General features: G+C 42.7%; 1 protein-coding gene across 1 annotated transcript; it reads left to right on the forward strand.

Moving 5' to 3' along the window:
• Positions 1–515: 515 nt before the first annotated feature.
• LOC139381065 (aspartate aminotransferase, cytoplasmic-like) lies at positions 516–24,764 on the forward strand. Its single transcript, XM_071124273.1, has 9 exons — positions 516–980; positions 14,266–14,447; positions 14,725–14,848; positions 16,894–17,006; positions 17,268–17,372; positions 17,727–17,877; positions 20,650–20,815; positions 22,514–22,656; positions 23,115–24,764. The coding sequence occupies exons 1-9, from the start codon at positions 872–874 to the stop codon at positions 23,252–23,254; spliced, it is 1,233 nt and encodes a 410-aa protein (XP_070980374.1). The 5' UTR covers positions 516–871; the 3' UTR covers positions 23,255–24,764.
• Positions 24,765–26,671: the final 1,907 nt, after the last annotated feature.

Below are 26,671 nucleotides of genomic sequence, written 5' to 3' on the forward strand. Positions count from 1 at the left end.
AATCTCTTTGATTGAAATACAAATGATGAAATTTATTCAGTTGCCAGTTTAGAGAATAGACAATCAGGTAACTAAAGTGTAGAGATGTGGAGATTTTAACAAGAGGGTAGGCATAGTTTTAGATCCATAGTAAAGTTGTTTCAGTGTTATAGGCAGAATGCTTAACTATGGATGTTAATGAGGCTTTGGAAACCCTGCAAAACTACTGGTATGCAATAACATTTAGGCTATTTATAAGATGTCAGACAATTTTTGCAGGGAAATCCCAATGCCTCACAACAACGCCGCTCTTTCATATTCAGCGACCGAGATTTGCATAGTAATTTGTCAATCTCCAATAGAGGCTAGTCATTGGCTGTCAGCTAGCTGTCAACTACGTCACAATATTGCACCCCTTGACCCCGTTCAACCGTTGCTAGGATTGGCTAATTTTGGGGTCAACTGCTTGCTTTCGATTTCTATTGGTGAAATCTTTCACACCCATTCTCCATTCATTCTCCATTGGCCAAATCCACGTTTTCCACTAGATGGCAAAGCTACAAAGTCAAAATTGGCAATGTCTTAAAAATGATAACAAAAATGATATATTTGGATATCATTTAGGGTTAGGGTTAGGCAATTGTTATCAGTGTGGTTAGGGTTAGGGTTAATGTTAGGTTTAGGTTTAAAATCAAATTGTATTGAGAAGAGAAATTGTAGAAATAGGCGGAGTTTATGACTTTATGGCTGTGCTAACTAGGGACGACCTCAATCCATCCAAGTTGAAGGTGAAAGTATTTTCCTATCTCGTCCTGTAGCACTTTACACAGCGGTTTGTGCCCGGGTTGTTTAACGCTTTGTCTAACACCCCTCCTTGGTAATAGTCATCATTATGTCGTTATTCGGAGAGGTTCCCCAAGCCACCCCAGTGGCTGTATTCAAGCTGTCGAATGATTTTAAAGAGGACGCGAACCCCAAGAAGGTGAACCTCGGAGTTGGAGGTAAGAGATGATGATGATGCGTCAATCGCTGGGATGAAGTAAGCAAGCTAGCTAACATTTGGATCACAGAGTTCCACTGCGATAACAATGCACCTGCTGCCTCTCCGATTTCCTGCACCATTAATAATCGCATAGTTCATTTACTAGCGAACCGTTCAACCGTGGCTAACTAGCTAGCTAACGTTAGCAGCTAACTTAGTGTTTATTTTTACATTTTATTTAATCTTTATTTAAATAGGCAAGTCAATTAAGAATTAATTATTATTTACAATGATGATTTAGTATACCATAGCTAATCCCTTATAACTAGTGCATCATCTGAAATGTTGTGTTGCAGGGCCCTGTTTGAAAACTAGGTAACGCTTTACTTGACACCCAGTGTCATAACACGGTCATAACCATGTCGTAACAGCTGACATAACTTGTCATAACATGTCATAATATGGTCATAACACTGTCATTGCATATATATATATATATATATATATATATATATATATATATATATATATATATATATATATTAAGCAACACCTGGTGTGACCTATTGCGTTATTTTATGGCTGGTTATGACACCTACATCAGAGTCATTTATTCAAATGAGTGTTTTCCCTGCCAAGAAGTTTCCTTTCATTTGAAAGTTTGTCACATAGATCCTTTGTTTTTGTTGTAATAAATTCTTTACAGTCATGTTTTTTTCATTGTATTTTAATTAACTTGTAGAAAATACATTTAATGACACTGTCATGAAGCATTATGACCATCCTGTGTCACTTTACTTGGACTAAGAAACTACACTTTATGACACTGTCAAGAAGCATTATGACCATCCTGTGTCACTTTACTTGGACTAAGAAACTACACTTTATGACACTGTCAAGAAGCATTATGACCATCCTGTGTCACTTTACTTGGACTAAGAAACTACACTTTATGACTGTCAAGAAGCATTATGACCATCCTGTGTCACTTTACTTGAACTAAGAAAATACACTTTATGACACTGTCAATAAGCATTATGACAATCAGAATCATATAAGCCAGGTAGGCCTATCACGTACATACCCTTAAGTCAGTCATCAGTCAAAAAGGGTCATCAGTCAAAAAGAGGATGTCTTGTCCTGCTCCTGAAATCTGCTCCTGCATTCATCCCAGTCGTCATCAGCAGAGCATTGAGTTAGGCGCATGTCTGACATCAATGTTTGCGCAATTGCAATGATACTTTAACATGGTCATTTTTTATTTATTTTTTATAACATAATCATACTGTTGACACAAGCTGTGGTCTAATGGAATGCTTTGCCTTGTGTGGTAGGTTTTGGGTTTTGACACTTATGTAGGTGTCATAACCAGCCATAAAAGTATGCAATATATGTCACAACAAGTCTAAATCTATGTCATGACAGTGTTATGATCATATTATAACAGGTTATGGCAAGTTATGTAAGCTTTTATAACATATGACATGTTTGACTGTGTCATAACGTGTTATGACACTGGGTGTCAAGTAAAGTGTCACCTTTTTGCATTCTCCCTCAATGTTGTGACAGACTGGATCTGTTCTATGTGTTGATGTCCTTTGCTTTCCGTGCTGATTGTTCAGAATCCCTAGATAGCCTAGCAAGGCCTATATAACCTGTCGTTGGCAGTCATCCAAAGAAGTGGCTCTGTCACTGCAGTAAGGAGGATTGGAACAGACTGGAACATGCTGGTAGTTGTAGCTGGAGATCAATGAGTCATGGTCATATCACTGTAAGTTAAGATAAATTGACCGTAATCATGAAGTAATTCACTCCCATTCACTCTCTCTACGATCCTCCTATGAGAGACTGTAGACAGAATACACCCCGTCCCTCCCCTTTCTTATTGTCACACAACCCACATTTCCATTTAGTCACACAGTGCAGTGCACTCACACATTACCATTCTTCTGACTGGATCTTTGTATGGAGTGTTGTTATTATTATTTAACACTGCAGCCCAAAGGTTGAAATCTCCATGTGTGATCTGACTGCTTGCTTGGCCTCTCCGGACTAAAGGATTTGCATTGCGCTACATTAGAGCAGAGCTACGCCAGAGAACTGGCCAAAGCTCTGTTGTTGTCACATGGTATTAAACCCTCTATTAACAATTCATAAGAGATGGAAAAACGCTGGTGGATTAGGGTCCTATTGGAACACTTTATAGTTATTTCAGAAAGTATTCATACCCCTTGACTTTTTCCACATTTAGTTGTGTTACAGCCTGAATTTAAAATGGCTTACATTTACATTGTTTTGTTACTGGCTTACACACAATGCCCTGTAACGGTCGTCGATGGTGGAAGAAGGTGAGGACCAAGGTGCAGCGTGGTATGTGTCCATATCTTTTAATAAAGAACTTGAACACTGAACAAAAACAATAAACTGACAACCGAAAACAGTTCTGGCTGGTGCAGACACACAACAGAAAACATAAAATAATCACCCAACAAAACACAATAGAAAACAGGCTACCTAAATATGGTTCTCAATCAGGGACAACGATTGACAGCTGCCTCTGATTGAGAACCATACCAGGCCAAACACAGAAATAGCAAATCATAGAAATAGGAACATAGACAACCCAACCAACTCACGCCCTGTCACACCCTGGTCAAAGTATTTTGTGTTTATCTTTATTTATTTGGTCAGGCCAGGGTGTGGCATGGGTTTTTGTATGTGGTGTGTATGTATGGGGATTGTAGCTAGTGGGGTGTTCTAGTTAAGTCTATGGCTGTCTGAAGTGGTTCTCAATCAGAGGCAGAGTTTGGTGTGGGTGATTGTCCTTAGTGTCCTTAGTGTTAGTTTGCACCAGTTTAGGCTGTTTCGGTTTTCATTACGTTTATTATTTTGTAGTGTTTGTATTTTGATTCGTGTTTTACGTTTGTTTAATAAACATGGATCGCAATCTACACGCCGCATTTTGGTCCGACTCTCCTTCGCATCAAGAAAACCGTTACAGAATCACCCACCACAAAGGGACCAAGCAGCGTGTCAACAGGCAGGAACAGCCCAAAGTGGAGTACAGTATGGACTATACTTCTTGGGAGGAGATAGACAGGTGGGCGGTCGACCCAGGGAGAGTGCCGGAGCCCGCCTGGGATTCGATGGAGCAGTGCGCGGAAGGATATAGGAGAATGGAGTTTGCGAAGCAAGCAAGGCGGCGCGGACGGAGGCCCCATAGTCAGCCCCAAAAATTTCTTGGGGGGGGGCTCAGGGAGAGTGTGGCAGAGTCAGGAGCCAGACCTGAGCCAACTCTCCCTGTTTATCGTGAGGAGCCAAGGAGGAGACCAGAACCAGAGCCGGTGTTGGAGGTGAGCGAAACAGAGACTGTGAAGGAGTTAATGGGGAAATTGGAGGAGAGAGAAATGAGGGAGTTGCTGTGTTGGTGTTTTAAACATGGAATTCGCCCGACGGAGCGTGTCGGGGATTTGATGGCACCTGGGTCAGCGCTCCATACTCGTCCTGAGGTGCGTGTTAGTCGGCTGGTGAAGATGGTGCCAGTCTCACGTACCAGGCCTCCTGTGCACCTTCCTAGCCTTGCACGTCCTGTGCCAGCACCGCTCTCAAGATCTCCAGTACGCCTTCACGGTCTAACCCATCCTGTGCCACCTCCACACCCCAGCCCTCCGGTAGCAGCTCCCCGCACCAGGCTTCCTGTGCGTGTCCTCGGCCCAGTACCACCAGTGCCAGCACCACGCATCAGGCCTACAGTGCGCCTCGCCTGTCCAGCGCTGTCGGAGCCCTCCTCCTCTCCAGCGCTGTCGGAGTCTCCCGCCTGTTTAGCGCTGTTAGAGCCTTCCTTCTCTACAGCGCTGCCGGAGTCTCCCGCCTGTTCAGAACTGCCAGTTAGCATAGAGCTGCCAGTTAGCATAGAGCTGCCAGTTAGCATAGAGCTGCCAGTTAGCATAGAGCTGCCAGTTAGCATAGAGCTGCCAGTCTGCATAGAGCTGCCAGTTAGCATAGAGCTGCCAGTCTGCAAGGAGCTGCCAGTCTGCAAGGAGCTGCCAGTCTGCAAGGAGCCGCCAGAGCTGCCTGTCTGCAGGATGCCGCCAAAGCTGCCAGTCTGCAAGGAGCCGCCAGAGCTGCCAGTCTGCAAGGAGCCGCCAGAGCTGCCAGTCTGCAAGGAGCCGCCAGAGCTGCCAGTCTGCAAGGAGCCGCCAGAGCTGCCAGTCTGCAAGGAGCCGCCAGAGCCGCCAGTTAGCATGGAGCAGCCAGGGCCGCCAGTCAGCATGGAGCAGCCAGGGCCGCCAGTCAGCATGGCACGCCCTGACCATACTAAAACAAAGACATAATAAAAGAACTAAGGTCAGAACGTGACATGCCCCATAATGTCAAAGTAGAATCATCTTTTTAGAAATGAATTAAAAATGAAAAGCTGAAATGTCTTGAGTCATTAAGTATTCAACCCCTTTGTTATGGCAAGCCTAAATACGTTCAGAAGTAAAAGGTTGCTTAACAAGTCACATAATAAGTTGCATGGACTCACTCTGTGTGCAATAACAGTGTTTACCTCATCTCGGTACCACGCACATATAATTATCTGTAAGGTCTCTCAGTCGAGCAGTGAATTTCAAGCACAGATTCAACCACAAAGACCAGGGAGGTTTTCCAATGCCTCGCAAAGAAGAGCACCTATTGATAGATGGATTTAAAAAAAAACAGACATTGAATATCCCTTTGAGCATGGTGAAGTTATTAATTACTCTTTGGATGGTGTATCAATACACCCAGTCACTACAAAGATACAGGCTTCATCCTAACTCAGTTGCCAGAGGGGAATAAACCGCTTAGGTATTTTCATCATGAGGCCAATGGTGACTTTAAAACAGTTAAGAGTTTAATGGCTGTGATAGGAGAAAACTGAGGATGGATCAACAACATTGTAGTTACTCCACAATACTAAGCTAATTGACAGAGTGAAAAGAAGGAAGCCTGTACAGAATATAAATATTCCAAAACATGCATCCTTTTTGCAACAATGCACTAAAGTAATACTGCAAAGAATGTGGCAAGGCAATTCATCTTTTGTACTGAATACAAAGTGTTTTGTGGTTTCGATTCCCGCTGGGGCCACCCATATGTAAAATGTATGCACTCATGAGTGTAAGACACTTAAAAAGTGTCTGCTAAATGGCATATGATATTATTATTATTATAATTATGCATGGGGCAAATCCAATAGAACACATTACTTAGTACCACTCCCCATATTTTCAAGCATTGTGGTGGCTGCATCATGTTATGGGTTGTGGTGGCTTGTAATCATTAAGGACTGGGCTTTTCAGCATAAAAAATAAAGGAAATGTGTAAGGTTCTGTATTTATTTTCTTAGTCAACCTTGTGTTCTGTTTCATTATGTTCTTGAACGTAGCCCTGTTTCTTTGTGTTCTTGAACGTAGCTCTGTCTTTCATTTTTGTTCATTGATTTCACCTGTGTTAGTTACTCACCTGGTCTCATCAGCTCCTTATTTAGTTCAGTTCATTCTGTTTGTGAGGTATTGTTAGTTTTGACTCTACTAAGCCTTTTCCTAGCTCGTTTGTGAGAACCAGTTATAGCCTTCAGTCTTAGTTTTGATTCACCTGCGTGTTTGCCTACCTGTGTATGACCATTGCCTGCCTGTGACCACGATTCCTGCCTTCTGTGAAGGTGAATTAAACACCTGCTGCGCGTGAATCTACACCTTTTTCTCCCTGAGTATTCATTACAAAATGGAGCTAAGCACAGTCAAAATCCTATAGGAAAATCTGTTTCAGTCTGCTTTCCACCAGACACTGGGAGATTAATTCAGCTTTCAGTAGGACAATAACCTTAAACACAAGTACTGTATACACTTGAGTTGCTTACCAAGAAGACAGTGAATGTTGTTGAGTGGTCGATTTAACAGTTTTGACTTAAATCTGCTTGAAAATAAATCTATGACAAGACCTGAAAATGGTTGTCCAGCAATAATCAACAATCATTTGAAGAATTTAGAAAATAATAATAGGCAAATGTTGCACGATCCAGGTGTGGAAAGCTCTTAGAGACTTACCCAGAAAGACTCACAGCTGTAATCACTACCAAATGTCATTCTGACATGTATTGACTGAGGGGGTTGAATCTAATCTAGATATATTAGTGTTTTATTTTTCATATTTTTTTTTTTTTTTACAAATGTTAGAATTATTCTTCCACTTTGACATTACATAGTATTTTGGCTAGATTGTTGACAAAAAAATAACAATTAAAACATTTTAAATCCCACTTTGTAACACAACAAAATGTGGAAAAAGTCCAGGGGTGTGAATACTTTCTGAAGGCCCTGTAAATGTATGCCTCAATGCCTTACCTGAAGTAATCGCTAACATGATTGGATGGGTGTAAGCAAGCATTCCACTACATGTAATGTTTTATTTTTTATTTTTTTTAAATTTAACTAGGCAAGTCAGTTAAGAACAAATTCTTATTTACAATGACGGCCATAGCTTTCACCAATCCAATCATGTCAATGAGGAATACTTGAAAGGAGGAAAGGATGGATGTTGTTGGATCAGTGCCTAAACTATCTCTTGAGAACCCAAGGGGGTATACCCATTTACAAACAGAAATGGTATGAGAATGTGAATTTTGAACTTTTGTTGCATACATATCCAGATGATGCTGCATACTATTTTGCGCAAGGACGCTGTCAGAATGCTCAAAGTGTAAACCTGCTGTATCGTGACACTGCGTTTGCTCTTTCCCCCTCCCCCTGCTCTCTCTCTGCAGTGCAGGTCAGAACCGTTTGAATTTCCCTGATTAGCACAGGTCAGGCCTACGGCCCAGTAATTCCTTCCTGTAGTAGACTAACATTAGACTGGTACTGTGGTCAGCTGGCTGAAAATAACTGACATATGTACATATGCTACACCATGTGTTTACATGCTCATAGAGCAGATAGACCCATGTCCCTTCTCTTGAACTTCAGTCACAAATTATACAGTTAGTCGGGCTCTTTTAGAAAGTGGATGTGGAAGTATGTTTTTAGACAGTTTACAGACTATAATAGTTGAGTAGGTAAGAGTCTGTAGACAGGAGTACCCTCTCCTCTTTAGCTCAACAACACTGTTTACTCTGATTTAGTAACTTACTAGTTTGGCTTTCTTATCAGTGATGTCTGACTGGAATTTAGGACAGCAGAGGAAAGTGCACAACCGCAGTCTTTGACATTCATCAGGTTGGCCTGATCCGTTAAAACTATAAAAAAACAAACCTTTGCAGAGTTGACCACCACCCACTTAAAAAAAATACTTCAGTTTACTATAGAATACTAAAGTACTTACTATAGAATTATGTTGTAAACTGTAGGTATAACACGTCTATTTCTATTGGCACAAGCACTGTTCATGAAACAAACTGTTCACACCCCTCTGGTTGGCAGAGAGAAAATTTAGCAGTTTTAAAGATTATTTCCTGCAATTCCATACATTTTGCCATGGGATGGAGGCTTTATTTTGCCATTTTAACCCAATGAGTCCTACCATCGTGCCGTTGTGATTTAAGACCTCTAACCCCTTTTAAACATTGTGTGTTTATCTATTTCTTTTGCATCCGTTGGGTACCAACCATTAGTCTGTGTGGTTAACAGGGGCTGAGCTAGAGCAATGTTTGTGAGACAAGGGTCTCGAAGGGGCCCAGGGCTGTGTCTTTTTACAAAATCATCTGTAGAGTCAGAATGGTTTGAGCTACAAAGCGATCTATGAAAATCTGAGACTCACGAACTCGCACATGTAACATGTTTTGCTCTACGACACTCACAAGCTATACAAGAGTCGTTAAAAGGTAAGGGGTTCTTCTACTTAGCATAATAATACTGTAATAAGCTCACAGTTGCTGTCACAAACTCCAAACTCCACACAATTGTCACAGACTAGTTGGACATACATTTCCCACTGACCAAACAATTTCTGTACTTACTGCATTCATATAAATACATTTTAATCAGGTTTTTGCTTTGCAGGATCTTATTTTTTTGTTGTTGACGTTTGTCAATAAAACTCATGAATGTAACTGTTTATGTCAAATTATTTTGTGTTCTACTTGTAGCCCTGGTTGTCCTGAAAAGAAAATGGCTGGACATGCAGATAAATTAAAGTTTGTCATGGGGTGCAGAGAAAGTGTTGCAGTTTTAAAGCTAATTCCTTATGTGTTCATGTGATATTTGAGTGACTAAAAAAACGTTAGCTGACATGGGTTAGTTGTTCTGGACATTTCTGACAAATTATAAATACAGTTGAAGTTGGAAGTTTACATACACTTAGGTTTGAGTCATTAAAACTCATTTTTCAACCACTCAACAAATTTCTTGTTAACAAACTATAGTTTTGGCAAGTCAGTTAGGACATCTACTTTGTGCTTGACACAAGTCATTTTTCCAACATTTGTTTACAGACACATTATTTAACTTATAATTCACTGTATCACAATTCCAGTGGGTCAGAAGTTTACATACACTAAGTTGACTGTGCCTTTAAACAGCTTGGAACATTTCTGAAAATGATACCATGGCGTTACAAGCTTCTGATAGGCTAATTGACATCATTTGAGTCAATTGAAGGTGTACCTGTGGATGTATTTCAAGGCCTACCTTCAAACTCAGTGCCTCTTGACATCATGGGAATTCAAAAGAAATCAGCCAAGACCTCAGAAAAAAATTTGTAGACCTCCACAAGTCTGGTTCATCCTTGAGAGCAATTTCCAAATGCCTGAAGGTACCACGTTCATCTGTACAAACAATAGTACGCAAGTATGAACACCATGGGAACACGCAGCCGTCATATCGCTCAGGAAGGAGACTCGTTCTGTCTCCTAGAGATTAACTTACTTTAGTGCGAAAAGTGGAAAACAATCCAAGAACAACAGCAAAGGACCTTGTGAAGGTGCTGGAGGAAACAGGTACACAAGTATCTATATCCACAGTAAAACGAGTCCTATAGCGACATAACCTGAATGGCCGCTCAGCAAGGAAGAAGCCACTGCTCCAAAACCGCCATGAAAAATCCAGACTACGGTTTGCAACTGCACGTGGGGACAAAGATCATACTTTTTGGAGAAATGTCCTCCGGTCTGATGAAATATAAATAGAACTGTTTGGCCAAAATGACCATCGTTATTTTTGGAGGAAAAGGGGGAGGCTTGCAAGCCGAAGAACACCATCCCAACTGTGAAGCACGGGGGTAGCAGCATCATGTTGTGGGTGTGCTTTGTTGCAGGAGGGACTGGTGCACTTCACAAAATAGATGGCATCATAAGGATTGAAAATGATATGGACATATTGAAGCAACATCTCAATACATCAGTCAGGAAGTTAAAGCTTGGTCGCAAATGGTTCTTCCAAATGGACAATGACCCCAAGCATACTTCCAAAGTTGTGGCAATATGGCTTAAGGACAACAAAGTCAAGGTATTGGAGTGGCCATTACAAAGCCCTGACCTCAATCGTATAGATAATTTGTGGGCAGAACTGAAAAAGTGTGTGTGAGCAAGGAGGCCTACAAACCTGACTTAGTTACACCAGCTCTGTCAGGAGGAATGGGCCAAAATTCACCCAACTTATTGTGGGAAGCTTGTGGAAGGCTACCCGAAGTGTTTGACCCAAGTTAAACAATTTAAATGCAATGCTACCAAATACTAATTGAGTGTATGTAAACTTCTGACCCACTGGGAATGTGATGAAATAAATAAAAGTTGAAATAAAGCAATTACAGCTGCAAGTCTCTTGGGGTATGTCTCTATAAGCTTGACACATCTAATGATAGGTGAGAATTGTCTGTTAATTGAATGATTAGAATATTCCGCCCTGAAACATATAATTGTATGGAATTGATTAGAATGTATAAAGTCATAATCAATAAATGTGTATCAATAAATGTGTCGTCCTAGTCAGAATTAGGGTAAAGACAATATGTCTATGGTATTTTAAACACAGACTGTCTGAGCTTGGTGCCGAACTGACTAGAGATTTGGGAGAGAACGGGGAGTACGTCTCAAGAATAAAGTCACCATCTCTGTCGGCTGGGAAGTGAGACAGACAGTGTGTGCGGAGCAGGACATGTGTGTGCGTCTGTTTGTGTGGGTATGTGTGTATGTGCTTCTGTTTGTGTGTCTGTTTGTGTGTGTGCGTATGGCTGTGTGAATGTGTGGGCGTGAGAAGTCAGTATAAAATTAATTGTTTTGTATTCTTGACTTCAGAAGGTTCCGTGAATAAACCTTTTTGACCACTTAGCTGGTCCTCCGTCTGTTTCATTTGACCAGGATCTTACAAATTCTGGTTTGCAGACTGAGAGTAATATAATTAAATTGGGTGATGTACCTGGAGAACATAATTCTGTTATCATCTAGCCACTGGGATCTTTGTCCATTTTTCAAGGCAAAACTGCTCCAGCTCCTTCAAATGGGGTGGGTTCCGCTGGTTTATAGCAATGTTTAAGTCATACCACAGATTCTCAATTGCATTGAGGTCTGGGCTTTGACTAGGCCATTACAAGACATTTTAATGTTTCCCCTTAAACCATTTGAGTGTTGCTTTAGCAGTATGCTTAGGGTCATTGTGCTGCTGGAAGGTGAACCTCTGTCCCAGTCTCAAATCTCTGGAAGACTGAAACCGGTTTCCATCAAGAATTTCCCTGTATTTAGCGCCATCCATCATTCCTTCAATTCTGACCAGTTTCCCAGTCCCTGCCGATGACAAACATCCCCACAGCATGATGCTGCTGTCACGAACCGGCTCAAAGCCCGTAACAAAAGGGAGACAACGTGGAGATAAGGAGTAACAAAACATATATATTAAATAAAATAAACTAAGTACAATGTACAATGGTGTGTGTAATCAGTAATCAGTAGTGTAAGTGAGTGTTTTGCATGCATGAATGTGATAGTGCAGGGTGTTGAAAGGTGCCAAAGCAAACAACCAAAAGGCCACCAAGATACACAACAAAATCTGTAAAGGTGTCTGCATGGAGAGAGTCTCCTCCATGAATGGGGAAGTTGTGTATTTATCCTGGGACACACCGGGCCCAGGTGTTTCCCATGTAGCTGACGACCCTCCCAACTCCGCCCACTGGCATCCTAATAAAGAAACAAGAACAAAGAGAGAATACGGCAGACAGAGTGGGAGGGTCGTCACACTGCCACCACCATGCTTCACTGTGGGGGATGGTGATCTCGGGGTGATGAGAGGTGTTGGGTTTGCACCAGACATAGTGTTTTCCTTGATGGTCAAAAAGCTCAATTTTAGTCTCATCTGACCAGAGTACCTTCTCCAATATGTTTGGGGAGTCTCCCACATGCCTTTTGGCGAACACCAAACGTGTTTGCCTATTTATTTCTTTAAGCAATGGCTTTTTTCTGGCCACTCTTCCTGTCCCGATCATCGTATTGAGGAGACCAAAGCGCAGCGTGATGTGAATACATCTTTTTAATGAAAGACGAAAAACACGAAGTACACTAACCAAACAAACAAACTAACAAGACGAACGTGACTGCTAAAGAAACACTGTGCTAACAAGCAACATAACATAGACAATAACCCACGAAATACCCAAAGAAGATGGCTGCCTAAATATGGTTCCCAATCAGAGACAACGATAACCAGCTGCCTCTAATTGAGAACCAATCTAGGCAACCATAGACATACATAAACACCTAGATGGTAAACAACCCCATAAGCCTACAAAAAACCCTAGACAGTACAAAAACACATACATCACCCATGTCACACCCTGACCTAACCAAAATATATAAAGAAAACAAAGAATACTCAGGTCAGGGATTGACACGTCCTTAAAGCCCAGCTCTGTGGAGTGTATGGCTTAAAGGGGTCCTATGGACAGATACTCCAATCTCCGCCGTGGAGCTTTGCAGCTCCTTCAGGGTCATCTTTGGTCTCTTTGTTGCCTCTGATTAATGCCCTCATTGCCTGGTTCTTGAGTGTTGGTGGGCGGCCCTCTTTTGGCAGGTTTGTTGTGGTGCCGTAGTCTTTCCATTTTTTTAATAACGGATTTAATGGTGTTCCATGGAATGTTCAACGTTTCGGGTATTTTTTTATAACCCAACCCCTTATCTGTACTTCCACAATTTTGTCCCTGACCTGTTTGGAGAGCTCCTTGGTCTTCATGGTGCCGCTTGCTTGATGGTGCCCCTTGCTTAGTGGGGTTGCAGACTCTGGGGCCTTTCAGAGCAGGTGTATATATACTGAGATCATGTGACAGATCATGTGACACATAGATTGCACACAGGTGGACATTATTTGACTAATTATGTGACTTCTGAGGGAACCTGGTTGCACCAGATCTTATTTAGGGGCTTCGTAGCAAGTTATTTTTTTCATTTCACTTCACCAATTTGGACTATTTTGTGTATGCCCATTACATGAAATCTAAATAAAAATACATTTAAATTACAGGTTGTAATGCAACAAAATAGGAAAAACGGCAATGGGGATGAATACTTTTGCGAAGCACTGTACAGCCTTATTTTAAAATGTATTAAATAAACAATTTTCCTCATCAATCTACACACAATACCCAATAATGACAAAGCAAAAACAGGTTTCTACGATTTTTTTGAAAATGTATTAAAAATAACTAAAACAGATATACCTTATTTACACAGGTATTTCTCCAGTAGGTTTCCTCAAGGACAAAGCCTGCACTTTGATGTCAAAGATAATAAAATAAAAACGCTATAGTAAATACTACAGTAATGTCTGCAAAAACAACAGTATACTACAGTCTGTTAAAACACTACAGTAAATACTACAGTATACTAAAGTCAGCAAAAACACTACAGTACTAAATACTACAGTATTATACAATCTGTAAAAACACTATATGAAATACTTTAATATACCGTTTAAATACTGTTGTAAACTGTAAATACTACAGTAAAGACTGCGAAAACACAACAGTGAACACTATAATCTTTATACCATAGTATACTATAGTATTTATTCATGTGGATGAGACATACGGTAGGCCTAATTACATATTAGTCTACTTGGATCTTGCAGAGCAGTAAAGCTTCTAGTGTAGTAGAGCGCAGGTGAGAGTGTTTGTGACATTTCCATCTGAGTTAGATCTCTCCTCAGGTTGTCAGTGTTCATTGTTCATTGGCACCTTCCCCTCTTGAGTGGGTTGCTCACCAAGGCAGTAATGCCAGCTGGAGAGAGAGCTATAGGGCCAGAATTGGGCTACTGCAACATTTGCACCGTAAAACAAACTGTAAAACTGTCTCTTCCCTCCAGCCTACAGGACAGATGAGGGCCAGCCCTGGGTGCTGCCCGTGGTTAAGAAGGTGGAGAAGATCATCGTAGCGGACAACAGTCTGAACCATGAGTACCTGGCCATTCTGGGTCTGCCTGAGTTTAGGTCCTCTGCATCCAAGATCGCTCTGGGAGAAGACAGCCCTGCCATCCAGGAGAACAGGGTAGGGTAGTTTTTGAAGTGTGATTGTGTTAGGAGAGTTGTGTTGTGTGCATGATTATGCAGATATTGAGCTGAATTTAAAGGAATGTATTTAAATTTGTACTGGTGCGCTACATTGCTCCTAAGTAGTTATCAAGTCACTTATTTAGTGTGTATCAGCCACCACCTTCTCTCTCCCTCTGTCTATCTCTCCCCCTCTCTCTCTCTCTCTCGGTCACCCTCTCTCGCTCTCCCTCACCCCCTATCTCTCTCTCACGCTCGCTTCCTGTCTCTCTCAGGTGGGAGCGGTGCAGTGTCTGGGGGGTACAGGTGCTCTGAAGATGGGGGCAGAGTTTCTCAGACGCTGGTACAACGGGAACGACAACACAAAAACACCTGTCTATGTCTCAGCGCCTACCTGGGGTACACACACACACACACACACACACACACACACACACACACACACACGCACACATGCACACAGGAACGACAAGACTTAAACACCTGTTTACATCTCTGCTCGTACGGCTGATTCAGTGCTGTATGAATGTCCTCAAATAAGATATAAACTTTTCATTGTTATTGTTATCTTATCTGGACCTTATACTACTAAATTGTCCTCTTAATAGTTCATTAATATACAGTGCCTTGGGAAAGTATTCAGACCCCTTGACCTTTTTCCACATTTTGTTACGTTACAGCCTTATTCTAAAATTGATATTTTTTTTTTCTTCTCATCAATCTGCACACAATACCCCATAATGACAAAGCAAAAACAGTTAAAAAAAATGTTTTTTTACTAATTTATTAAAAATACTAGACTGAAATATCACATTTACATAAGTATTCAGACCCTTTACTCTGTACTTTGTTGAAGCACCTTTGGCAGCGATTACAGCATCAAGCTTGGCACACCTGTATTTGGGGAGTTTCTCCCATTCTTCTCTGCAAATCCTCTCAAGCTCTGTCAGGATGGATGGGGATTCTTTTTTTTATAACATTTTTATTTAACCTTTAACTAGGCAAGTCAGTTAAGAACAAATTCTTATTTACAATGCTGTCCTACCCCGGCCAAACCCGGACGACGCTGGGCCAATTGTGCGTCGCCCTATGGAATTCCCAATCACAGCCGGTTGTGATACAGCCGGGAATCAAACCAGGGTCTGTAGTGATGCCTCTAGCACTGAGATGTAGTGCCTCAGACCGTTGCGCCACTCGGGGGACCCTGCCATTCGGGAGCGTTGCTGCACAGCTATTTTCATGTCTCTCCAGAGATGTTCGATCGGGTTCAAGTCCGGGCTCTGGCTGGGCCACTCAAGGACATTTAGAGACTTGTCCCGAGGCCACTCCTGCATCATTGTCTTGGCTGTGTGATTAGGGTTGTTGTCCTGTTGGAAGTTCAACCTTTACCCCAGTCTGAGGTCTTGAGCGCTCTGGAGCAGGTTTTCATCAAGGATCTATCTGTACTTTGCTCTGTTCATCTTTGCCTTGATCCTGACTGGTCTCCCAGTCCCTGCTGCTTAAAAACATCGCCACAGCATGATGCTGCCACCACCATGCTTCACCGTAGGGATGGTGCCAGGTTTTCTCCAGGCGTGACACTTGGTATTCAGGCCAAATAGTTCTTTAGGTGCCTTTTGGCAAACTCCAAGTGGGCTGTCATATGCCTTTTACTGAGGAGTGGCTTCCATCTGGCCACTCCACCATAAAGGCCTGATTGATGGAGTGCTGCAGAGATGGTTGTCCTTTTGGAAGGTTCTCCCATCTCCACAGAGGAACTCTAGAGCTCTGTCAGAGTGACCATCGGGCTCTTGGTCACCTCCGTGACCAAGGCCCTTCTCCCCCAGATTACTAAATTTGGCCCGGCGGCCAGCTCTAAGAAGAGTCTTGGTGGTTCCAAACTTCTCCCATTTAAGAATGACGGAGGCCACTGTGTTCTTGTGGACCTTCAATGCGGGACATTATATAGACAGGTGTGTGCCTTTCCAAATCATATCCAATCAGTTGAATTTATCACAGGTGGACCCCAATCAAGTTGTAGAAACATGTCAAGGAGGATCAATGGAACAGGATCCACCTGAGCTCAATTTCGAGTCTCATAACAAAGGTTCAGAATACTTATGTAAATAAGGTATTTCTGTTTTTTATTTTTAATAAACCTGTTTTGCTTTGTCATTATGGGGTATTATGTGTAGATTACTGAGAAGTTTTGTTATTTAATCAATTTTACAATAAGGCTGTAACGTAAGAAAATTTGGAAAAAGTCAAGGAGTCTGAATACTTTCCAAAGGCACTGTAGGTGATTAAGTCCAGCATGTTACTTTTTAACATGCTGGACTTAATCTTTGTAACTATGTCAGCTAATGTTGTCAGCTAATGTTAGGCCTCAAAAGACACATGAAGCATTCAAAGAAAGACTCCTCTTTAGAGAAAAGTGTTGTGAAACCTCTACTGTTTGTTTCTAGAGAACCACAACGCTGTGTTTGCCAACGCCGGGTTCGAGGACATCCGTCCCTATAAGTATTGGGACGCAGAGAAGCGGGGTCTTGATCTGGACGGTTTCCTAGGCGACCTGGAGGTGAGACGCTGACCTCTGAACTGGTGGTGTTGACATGGACACCAGACTGCCTCCCGAACTCTGAGTTTACCTCACAATAGTGAATGTTGAATATCTTAACTGGTCATGTCAACGTAGATAGTAAATTAGCTTTTTCCACACGGTTGAAAAGAGGATAGGTTTGGCTTTCTAACGATACCAACTTGGTGCATCAACTCCCAGTACACAATATGTTATTTGTCTGTCCTGTAGTCTAACATTGACCTTTGACCCCTGTCCCAGTGTGCACCAAAGCACTCCATCTTTGTTTTGCACGCGTGCGCCCACAATCCCACCGGCACAGACCCTACACACGTAGAGTGGATGCAGGTGGCTGAGGTCATGAAGGTAAGACTGTGTGTGTGTGTGTGTGTGTGTGTGTGTGTGTGTGTGTTTACACATGTTTTACTATACTTGTGAGTACCAGAAGTCCTCACAGGAATAGCAAACCACCTTAAAAGGCTATTAGTAAAAATACTGTTTTATGGGTTAGGGTTAGGTTTAGTGTTAGAGGTTAGTGAAAATAGGATTTTGAATGGAATCAATTGTTGGTCCCCCCAAAAAAATAGTAAGACATAGCTGTGTGTGTGTGTGTACATGCCCAGCGTTATGTAACAAAAAAAATATTATACATTTAAAAATATATATATATATTTTCTGTGGGTTTTAATATTTCTCCTTTTTTGTTTTCTCTCTCCCCAGAGGAGGAAGCTGTTTGTGTTCTTTGACTCAGCGTACCAGGGCTTTGCATCAGGCTGTCTGGATAAGGATGCCTGGGCCGTACGCTACTTTGTAACGCAGGGCTTCGAGATGTTCTGTGCCCAGTCCTTCTCCAAGAACTTTGGCCTCTACAGTGAGACACACTCACACACACACACACACACCAGTGTTGATTTCGTCAACAATAACTATGAAGAAAAATACTCGTCAACTACTTATTTTTCCTGACTAAAACAATGACGACAACGAGAAGAGATGCCCTGGAAAAAACTAGAACTTACAAATTACTTTTAATTTTAGTCAATGGAAATGTGACGAGATGAGAATTCCACATGAGACTAATGGACATTAAATTTGCCATAAAGCTCCTTTTCATCTGTTTTGTTCAACCCTTCGGGGTAGGCCAGCATTGGCTGCGTGCGTGCAGAATGAACTTCTTCAGTTGTGTGATCTGCCCGGCTCTCCCACACAGCTCTCAGGCAGTCACTTCAGTCACTCGTCAATCTTCTGAACTGATGCGAAGCCAGGACACTTCACTTAACTACGCTAATCTCAGCTAGAAATCATGTTTACTCTCTCTCCTACTTTCATGTAGACTGTTTTCCCATGTGCTCTGTTATTTATTAATTCGTGTTGCTGCTTTCTCGCCACAGTACTCAAATGCGAGTTGCGGTTGCTATTTTCCTATGGGAAAAACAAATGCTATTTGTTGAATATTAGGATTGCAGTAATACTTCTGGCATTTTTGGAAAGCTCAAATTCTTCCCCTTTCAAGAAAACCATTGTTATTTAACCCTCTTGACGGTTACGATGAGGATAAAATCTAAAAGCTGTTGAGAAGCCTTTTGGTCCTAGACTTGGCGCTCCGGTACAGCTTGCCATGTGGTAGTAGAGAGAACACTATATGACTGGGGTGGCTGGAGTCTTTGACAATTTTTAGGGCCTTTCTTTGACACCGCCTGGTGTAGAGATCCTGGATGGCAGGCAGCTTAGCCCCAGTGATGTACTAGGCTTTACGCACTACCCTCGTAGTCCCTTGCTGTCGGAGGCTGAGCAGTTGCCATACCAGGCAGTGATGCAACCAGTTCTCGATGTTGCATCTGTAGAACCTTTTGAGGATCTGAGGACCTATGCCAAATCTTTTTAGTTTCCTGAGGGGGAATAGGCTTTGTTGTGCCCTCTTTACGACTGTCTTGATGTGTTTGGACCATTCTAGTTTGTTGGTGATGTGGACACCAAGGAACTTGAAACTCTCAACCTGCTCCCCTGCAGCCCGTCGATGAGAATGGGGGCGTGCTCGGTCCTCCATTTGCTGTAGTACACAATCATCTCCTTGGTCTTGGTTACGTTGAGGGATAGGTTGTTATTCTGGCACCACCCGGCCAGGTCTCTGACCTCCTCCCTATAGGTTGTCTCGTCGTTGATCAGGCCTACCACTGTTGTGTTGTCTGCAAACTTAATGATGGTGTTGGAGTTGTGCCTGGCCACACAGTCATGGGTGAACAGGAAGCACAGGAGGGGACTGAGCACGCACCCCTGAGGGGCTCCAGTGTTGAAGATCATCGTGGTAGATGTGTTGCTACCTACCCTCACCACCTGTGGGCGGCCCGTCAGGAAGTCCAGGTGTTTAGTCCCAGGGTCCTTAGCTTAGTGATGAGCTTTGAGGGTACTATGGTGTTGAACTCTGAGCTGTAGTCAATTAATAGCATTCTCACATAGGTGTTCCTTTTGTTCAGGTGGGAAAGGGCGGTGTGGAGTGCAATACAGATTGCATCATCTAGGGATCTGTTTGGGCGGTATGCAAATTGGAGTGGGTCTAGGGTTTCTGGGATAATGGTGTTGATGTGAGCCATTACCAGCCTTTCAAAGCACTTCATGGCTACGGACGTGAGTGCTACGGGTCTGTAGTCATTTAGGCAGGTTGCCTTAGTGTTCTTGGGCACAGGGACTATGGTGGTCTGCTTGAAACATGTTGGTATTACAGACTCAATCAGGGACATGTTGAAAATGTCAGTGAAGACACCTGCCATTTGGTCAGCACATGCCCGGAGCACACATCCTGGTAATCTGTCTTGTGAATGTTGACCTGTTTAAAGTTCTTACTCACCTCGGCTACGGAGAGCGTGATCACACAGTCATCCGGAACAGCTGATGCTCTCATGCATGCCTCAGTGTTGCTTGCCTCAAAGCTAGCATGGAAATTATTTAGCTAGTCTGGTAGGCTCGGGTCACTGGGCAGCTCCCTGCTTTGCTTCCCTTTGTAGTCTGTAATAGTTTGCAAGCCCTGCCACAAGACGAGTGTTGGAGCCGATGTAGTACAATCTTAGTCCTGTATTGGTGCTTTGCCTGTTTGATGGTTCGTCAGAGGGCATAGCAGGATTTCTTATAAGCTTCTGGGTTAGAGGCGTCACTACAGACCCTGGATTGATTCCAGGCTGTATCACAACCGGCCATGATTGGGAGTCCCATAGGGCGGCGCACAATTGGCCCAACGTCATTAGGGTTTGGCCGGGGTAGGCCGTCATTGTAAATAAGAATTTGTTCTTAACTGACAGAGTTAAATAAAGGTTAAGTACAAAATATCTAAAAAAATATGTGACTAAAATAGTTCAGACTTTTAGTCGACTGATAATAACTAAAACTAACGGATGAAAGGACAAAAATTTGACTTCGACTAAAAAGGTATATTAAGACTAAAACTAAATCTAAAATTGCTGCCAAGATTAACACACATGCACTCACACACACACTGTAAGATGCATTGAAACATATGAAACCAATCTATGTATTCTTACTCCCACCTTTCACACATAACACGCACACACATATTTAAAATGTAATATATGTACATAATGCAATCTGTAAACTGCAGGGAACCCTAAAGAAAGTTTCTGTGTGCTGGCAGATGAGCGTGTGGGGAACCTGACTATTGTAGCTCGTGATTCTGACAACCTGAAGAGAGTTCTATCTCAGATGGAGAAGATTGTCAGGGTAACCTGGTCCAACCCTCCCTCCCAGGGTGCAAGGCTGGTCGCCATCACACTCAACACACCTGAACTCTTCGCTGAATGGTGGGTACACACACACAGACATTACAAAAGTAGTGTATGCACGTCCAACAATTAAACATGAGTGGTCAAAACTTAGATCTATATCCTCCCTTCCTCCCCCTCTCTGTCTGTCTAACCCTGTTTCTCTGTCTAACCCTGTCTCTCCGTCTAACCCTGTCTCTCTATCTGTCTAACTCTGTCTCTCCGTCTAACCCTGTCTCTCCGTCTAACCCTGTCTCTCCGTCTAACCCTGTCTCTCTATCTGTCTAACCCTGTCTCTCCGTCTAACCCTGTCTCTCTATCTGTCTAACTCTGTCTCTCCGTCTAACCCTGTCTCTCCGTCTAACCCTGTCTCTCCGTCTAACCCTGTCTCTCTATCTGTCTAACCCTGTCTCTCCGTCTAACCCTGTCTCTCTATCTGTCTAACTCTGTCTCTCTGTCTAACTCTGTCTCTCTGTCTAACCCTGTCTCTCTGTCTAACCCTGTCTCTCTGTCTGTCTAACCCTGTCTCTCTATCTGTCTAACCCTGTCTCTCCGTCTAACCCTGTCTCTCTATCTGTCTAACTCTGTCTCTCTGTCTAACCCTGTCTCTCTGTCTAACCCTGTCTCTCTGTCTAACCCTGTCTCTCTGTCTAACCCTGTCTCTCTGTCTGTCTAACCCTGTCTCTCCATCTAACCCTGTCTCTCCATCTAACCCTGTCTCTCTGTCTAACCCTGTCTCTATGTATAACCCTGTCTCTCTGTCTAACCCTGTTTCTCTGTCTAACCCTGTTTCTCTGTCTAACCCTGTCTCTCCATCTAACACTGTCTCTCCGTCTAACCCTGTCTCTCCATCTAACCCTGTCTCTCTATCTGTCTAACTCTGTCTCTCTGTCTAACCCTGTCTCTCCGTCTAACCCTGTCTCTCCATCTAACCCTGTCTCTCTATCTGTCTAACTCTGTCTCTCTGTCTAACCCTGTCTCTCTGTCTAACCCTGTCTCTCTATCTGTCTAACACTGTCTCTCCATCTAACCCTGTCTCTCCATCTAATCCTGTCTCTCTATCTGTCTAACTCTGTCTCTCTGTCTAACCCTGTCTCTCCATCTAACCCTGTCTCTCCGTCTAACCCTGTCTCTCCGTCTAACCCTGTCTCTCCGTCTAACACTGTCTCTCCGTCTAACACTGTCTCTCCATCTAACCCTGTCTCTCCGTCTAACCCTGTCTCTCCATCTAACCCTGTCTCTACGTCTAACCCTGTCTCTCCGTCTAACCCTGTCTCTCCATCTAACCCTGTCTCTCCGTCTAACCCTGTCTCTCTATCTGTCTAACCCTGTCTCTCCGTCTAACCCTGTCTCTCCATCTAACCCTGTCTCTCTATCTGTCTAACACTGTCTCTCCATCTAACCCTGTCTCTCCATCTAATCCTGTCTCTCTATCTGTCTAACTCTGTCTCTCTGACTAACCCTGTCTCTCTGTCTAACCCTGTCTCTCCATCTAACCCTGTCTCTCCGTCTAACCCTGTCTCTCCATCTAACACTGTCTCTCCGTCTAACCCTGTCTCTCCATCTAACCCTGTTTCTACGTCTAACCCTGTCTCTCCGTCTAACCCTGTCTCTCCGTCTAACCCTGTCTCTCCGTCTAACCCTGTCTCTCTGTTTAACCCTGTTTCTCTGTCTAACCCTGTCTCTCTGTCTAACCCTGTCTCTCTCTCTCTCGGTCTCCCTGTCTCTCTGTTGTAGGAAGGATAATGTGAAGACCATGGCAGACCGTGTGTTGTTGATGAGGGCTTCACTCCAGGCTAAACTGCAGGCTCTGGAAACCCCAGGAACATGGGACCACATCACACAGCAGATCGGCATGTTCAGCTTCACTGGCCTCAACTGTAAGCACACACACATACACACACGAATGAATGCAAACAAATGCATACCTCTCTTTTCCTCTCTAGTCTTAAACACACACATACACTCCCCACCCAGCTATTTTTTGCTTCACCAGTCCGCTGAGCACATCCTCATTACTGTTTGTGTGAAGTAACTTCCTGGATAAACATTAAACTCCCCTGTGCTGTGCTGTGCTGTCTTCCGTAGAGCTTCAAAAAGCTGTTAGAACCAGGAAACAGCTTCCCAGCGTAGAGAGCACTGACGCTAAGGCTCAATGATGCCTTAACTGAACGGGGGGGTAGTTCTACTCAGTATACACATGTACACAGCACACTGGCACAGAAATATCCTCTCTTCTTTAACTCTCCTTTCACACCGATAGTATATTGTACGTTCTGAAAATATAATACTTGTGATGTCATACCTTTTAATATTTTCTTTCCTTGTCTCTGTTCAGCTAAACAAGTGGAGTACATGATCAAGGAGAGGAGTATCTACCTAATGGCCAGCGGTCGTATCAACATGTGTGGTCTGACCACTAAGAACATCGACTATGTGGCCGAGTCTATCCACGAGACTGTTGTAAACGTCCAGTAGAAGACTACACTACCCACAACCACCAGCACTCCCTCCTGCCCCCCACCAGCTGTGTTTGTGTGTGTGTGTGTGTGTATAATGTATTGGACCAAACATACATAATAAGCCCCATTCCCAACTCCCAGCACACTAGCTTATGCTGGGCCTATAATGTCACTTGTTGTCTATAGATACATTGTATTTGAACACTTAAATGAATGCACAGGCAGCGTAAAGGCTAAAGAGAAGTGTTCATGATTTGTCTGTGTGTCTCTGTGTGGGTATCATCCCTGTGTGTCATCACTGCTGCTTGCAGTAGAGTGTGGAGTGATTTAATTTGTACTGTTTTTGTTCAGTAGTGTTGAAGTCCTGTATACTGATTAAGCACTGTGTCAGGGCATTTTAGCTGCTGTGTGGTTCCACACTAAGCACTAGCTGTCTGTGTCTTAATACCCTTTCCTCATCTCCTTCATTACAACTGATGTTCCTTCAACCTATCGTGTCCAGCCAGATCAGTGATCATGGAGGGAAGGACACAAGGAAAGGAGATATGGAAAATAAGCTATATTGTTTAAACTATTGAGACATAGCCCAAGTGTTTCTGGATGTATTAGGACTAGCTCCCGCAGTGCTGGTGATGGTGATCTTCCATTGCTTATCAATATTATTAACATTACCTTATGATTAGTATTGCTTGGGTCGTTGAATTGCGGTGGGATGTGGGCCTGGCATTTTGAAACAAATGTACCTCATTTGTATTTATTAAACAGGACATGACGGAACGATTTCTGCAAATTGCACCTTTAAATGTATTTGGGTACTATCAGGTGCAATCGGGAGAACGTATTAAAAAAAAGGAATGCCATCGCAATTCAAGAACGACCCATTTTTATGCAGATTTCATTCCAACTGTCTGTTTGACTTACCCACCTGCATACCTCATAGGAGTTGTTTGTGTCCACTTGAAAGAGAACCTAAATATTAACTGTGACCAAGTAATCAGTACTTGACTTGAAAGCATACAACAAGTACTAGAGTGAAAAACAATCAATTGACCAAATCAGTCATGCACTAAATGTATGTCGAAGAGATGTAGCTATGTAATAAGGATGCTAATATTGAACTTGAACTATGGACGTTATATTTACAATCATGTTAATTTTGGCCCAAGATGATGAAGTAAAAATGATGTATCACTTAAACTGTGTAACTCTCTGTTGAATTTCACATTCAAAGTCCTGGCGTGCATTCAATAGGGACAAACAGGACTGTTCTCAATCAGAGAGCAACAATCCCTGTTATTTTTGTTTCAACATTTGAAAGAAGGATCTGCTCAATGTGAATGTCCAGTCAGTCTATTCCGAAGCGGTCGCTCTCTGTTGTTATTATTATTATCAGTATCTGACATCTCTGTGGTATACGTGTATTGTTCAAAATTGCACAAATCAAATGCACTAACAGATGCTGTGAATACCTATGTATCTCAAGGGGGTATGACTCAAATCCTTTAATAAATGTCTGCACACTACAATATAATGCCAGTTCTTTCCATCTGAGAGCCAGGAAGCAAAATATATTTTGTTTGTGCAAGTTGTCTCTTTGGTGTGTGTTTCTTATGACATTGGGGATCAGTGCAGAAAGCCAAGAACACTATCAATACACAAATGGAATTCAGAACAACAAGTCAGATATGAATGTTAGAATCTTTTTATTGAGGATTTCATCGTTTTTAATACATTGGGAGGTCTGATATCCTGAAAACCCTAATATTCTGAAGATCATGTTTTAAACTGTTAAAACATTACTAAATTCGCACATTCCGGGAAAAATAAAATTGTCCCCTTACATATACTCCTGTCCCTTATAATCTATATAAAAGCTATCACGATCTACTGTATCTCTGTCACCCTCACCAAATGTGTTCTCTGAGAGCATGAGGCTGAGAGAGTGCTTGGTTCTTTGATTTCAACAGCTCAGCTACTGTATTTGTCAGGTCATAAGGGATCCTGTGTGTGTGTGTGTGTGTGTGTGTGTGTGTGTGTGTGTGTGTGTGTGTGTTGTGTGTGTGTGTGTGTGGGGGGGGGAGGTCCTTCTGTAAAGCAGTTCAGTACTGAATGCGTGTGTTTTTGCGTGCGTCAAGGAAGGCTGCGTCACGTCTCCTCCCACCTTCCCTTCAGTGCTCACTTTCCCTTCTGTCCCTCTCCTTTCCTCTCTCCTGCTCTCTTTCACTACCTTTCATCTTCCCTCCCACTCACCCTCTCTATGCTCTCAGTAAATCAGTTATCTGTCAGTATTGTGCAATACAGAGCAACTCAATCGAAGTCCAGTCTAATAGCAGTAGGGAATAGTGATGGTCTCAGGCAGGTTCTAGGGAATTATTATTGCTACAGATGAATAGGACAGAGCCCATTGTCTGACCACCTATACCATAAAGGGCACTATAAAATGTAATCTCTCTCTGTCCATCTCTAATTCTACCTATGAACCCCTGTGTACATTGGAATACATTCCTATAAAACAGTATATATCTTTTAATCGGTGCCTGGCTGACTTTACAGGGGTGTCTGTCCTTGTGCATGTTACACTGTCCTGATACTCTGTGCAGCTGTCACCTAATATTACACTCAGGTATCTCATGCTTATGTATTGCTTATCAGTTTTCTATACACTACAACCTCCCATCAAACTACATCTCCACGTCAGCCTGGTCTTTCATAATCACAGGTTTGCGTCATGCTCCTGTCTGCATCAAGCTGAGTACCTAGCCCAAGGCGTTGTCCTTAAATAGGAAAATATTCTACTGGGAAAGCAGTAAGCAGTGCCCTCCATACACCCATCTCCTGTGTCACTGTATAAACCAAACACCCCTAGCCTCCTGTATCTGCAGCCTCTCATCCCAGAAGCTTAGCCCCCAGCCCCCTGTGTTCCTATGCCCTTGTGTGTCCCTGGAGGGGTCTCTTCAAAGAGAATAGTTAACCTGTTGTGTTTGCATCTGTAGTAATAGCATGCATGTGGGAGTAACACTTCACTTCATCATGGGGCTATACACAGATAGGGTGTTACAACTGTTACCTACTGCAATGTCACACTTATGGTGACTGCTTTATGTCATGGTGATATGGAGATGGCACATTTAGTGTGTGTGTGTGTGTGCGTGCGTGCGTGCGTGTGTGTGTGTGTCTATATTATGATGATAAAGGAAATGATATGGCAGGCAGGAGTTGTTCTAGGTACATGCTGTTAAAACAACCTATTCATTACAGATGACCAATTAATCATCATATTATTATACATCATTTTGTTTGTGCATCTTTTACATTGGCTTTTGTACACCAGCTTCAAACAGCTGAACATGAAATATATTTGGTATGGAAAAAATATCTCAAAGCGGTTTAGATGGTACAATGATTCTCTACACTATACCTGCTGGTTTTGTCA

Source organism: Oncorhynchus clarkii, chromosome 23 (genome assembly GCF_045791955.1).
Source record: "Oncorhynchus clarkii lewisi isolate Uvic-CL-2024 chromosome 23, UVic_Ocla_1.0, whole genome shotgun sequence".
NCBI classification, from domain to species: domain Eukaryota; kingdom Metazoa; phylum Chordata; class Actinopteri; order Salmoniformes; family Salmonidae; genus Oncorhynchus; species Oncorhynchus clarkii.

Excerpts from the sequence above, each read along its gene's own strand:
- LOC139381065 (XM_071124273.1), top strand. The coding sequence starts at position 872 with ATGTCGTTATTCGGAGAGGTTCCCCAAGCCACCCCAGTGGCTGTATTC. Across the intron at positions 981-14,265 it reads GGTGAACCTCGGAGTTGGAG|CCTACAGGACAGATGAGGGC; the intron begins GTAAGAGATGAT and ends TCTTCCCTCCAG. Across the intron at positions 17,878-20,649 it reads CAAGAACTTTGGCCTCTACA|ATGAGCGTGTGGGGAACCTG; the intron begins GTGAGACACACT and ends GTGTGCTGGCAG.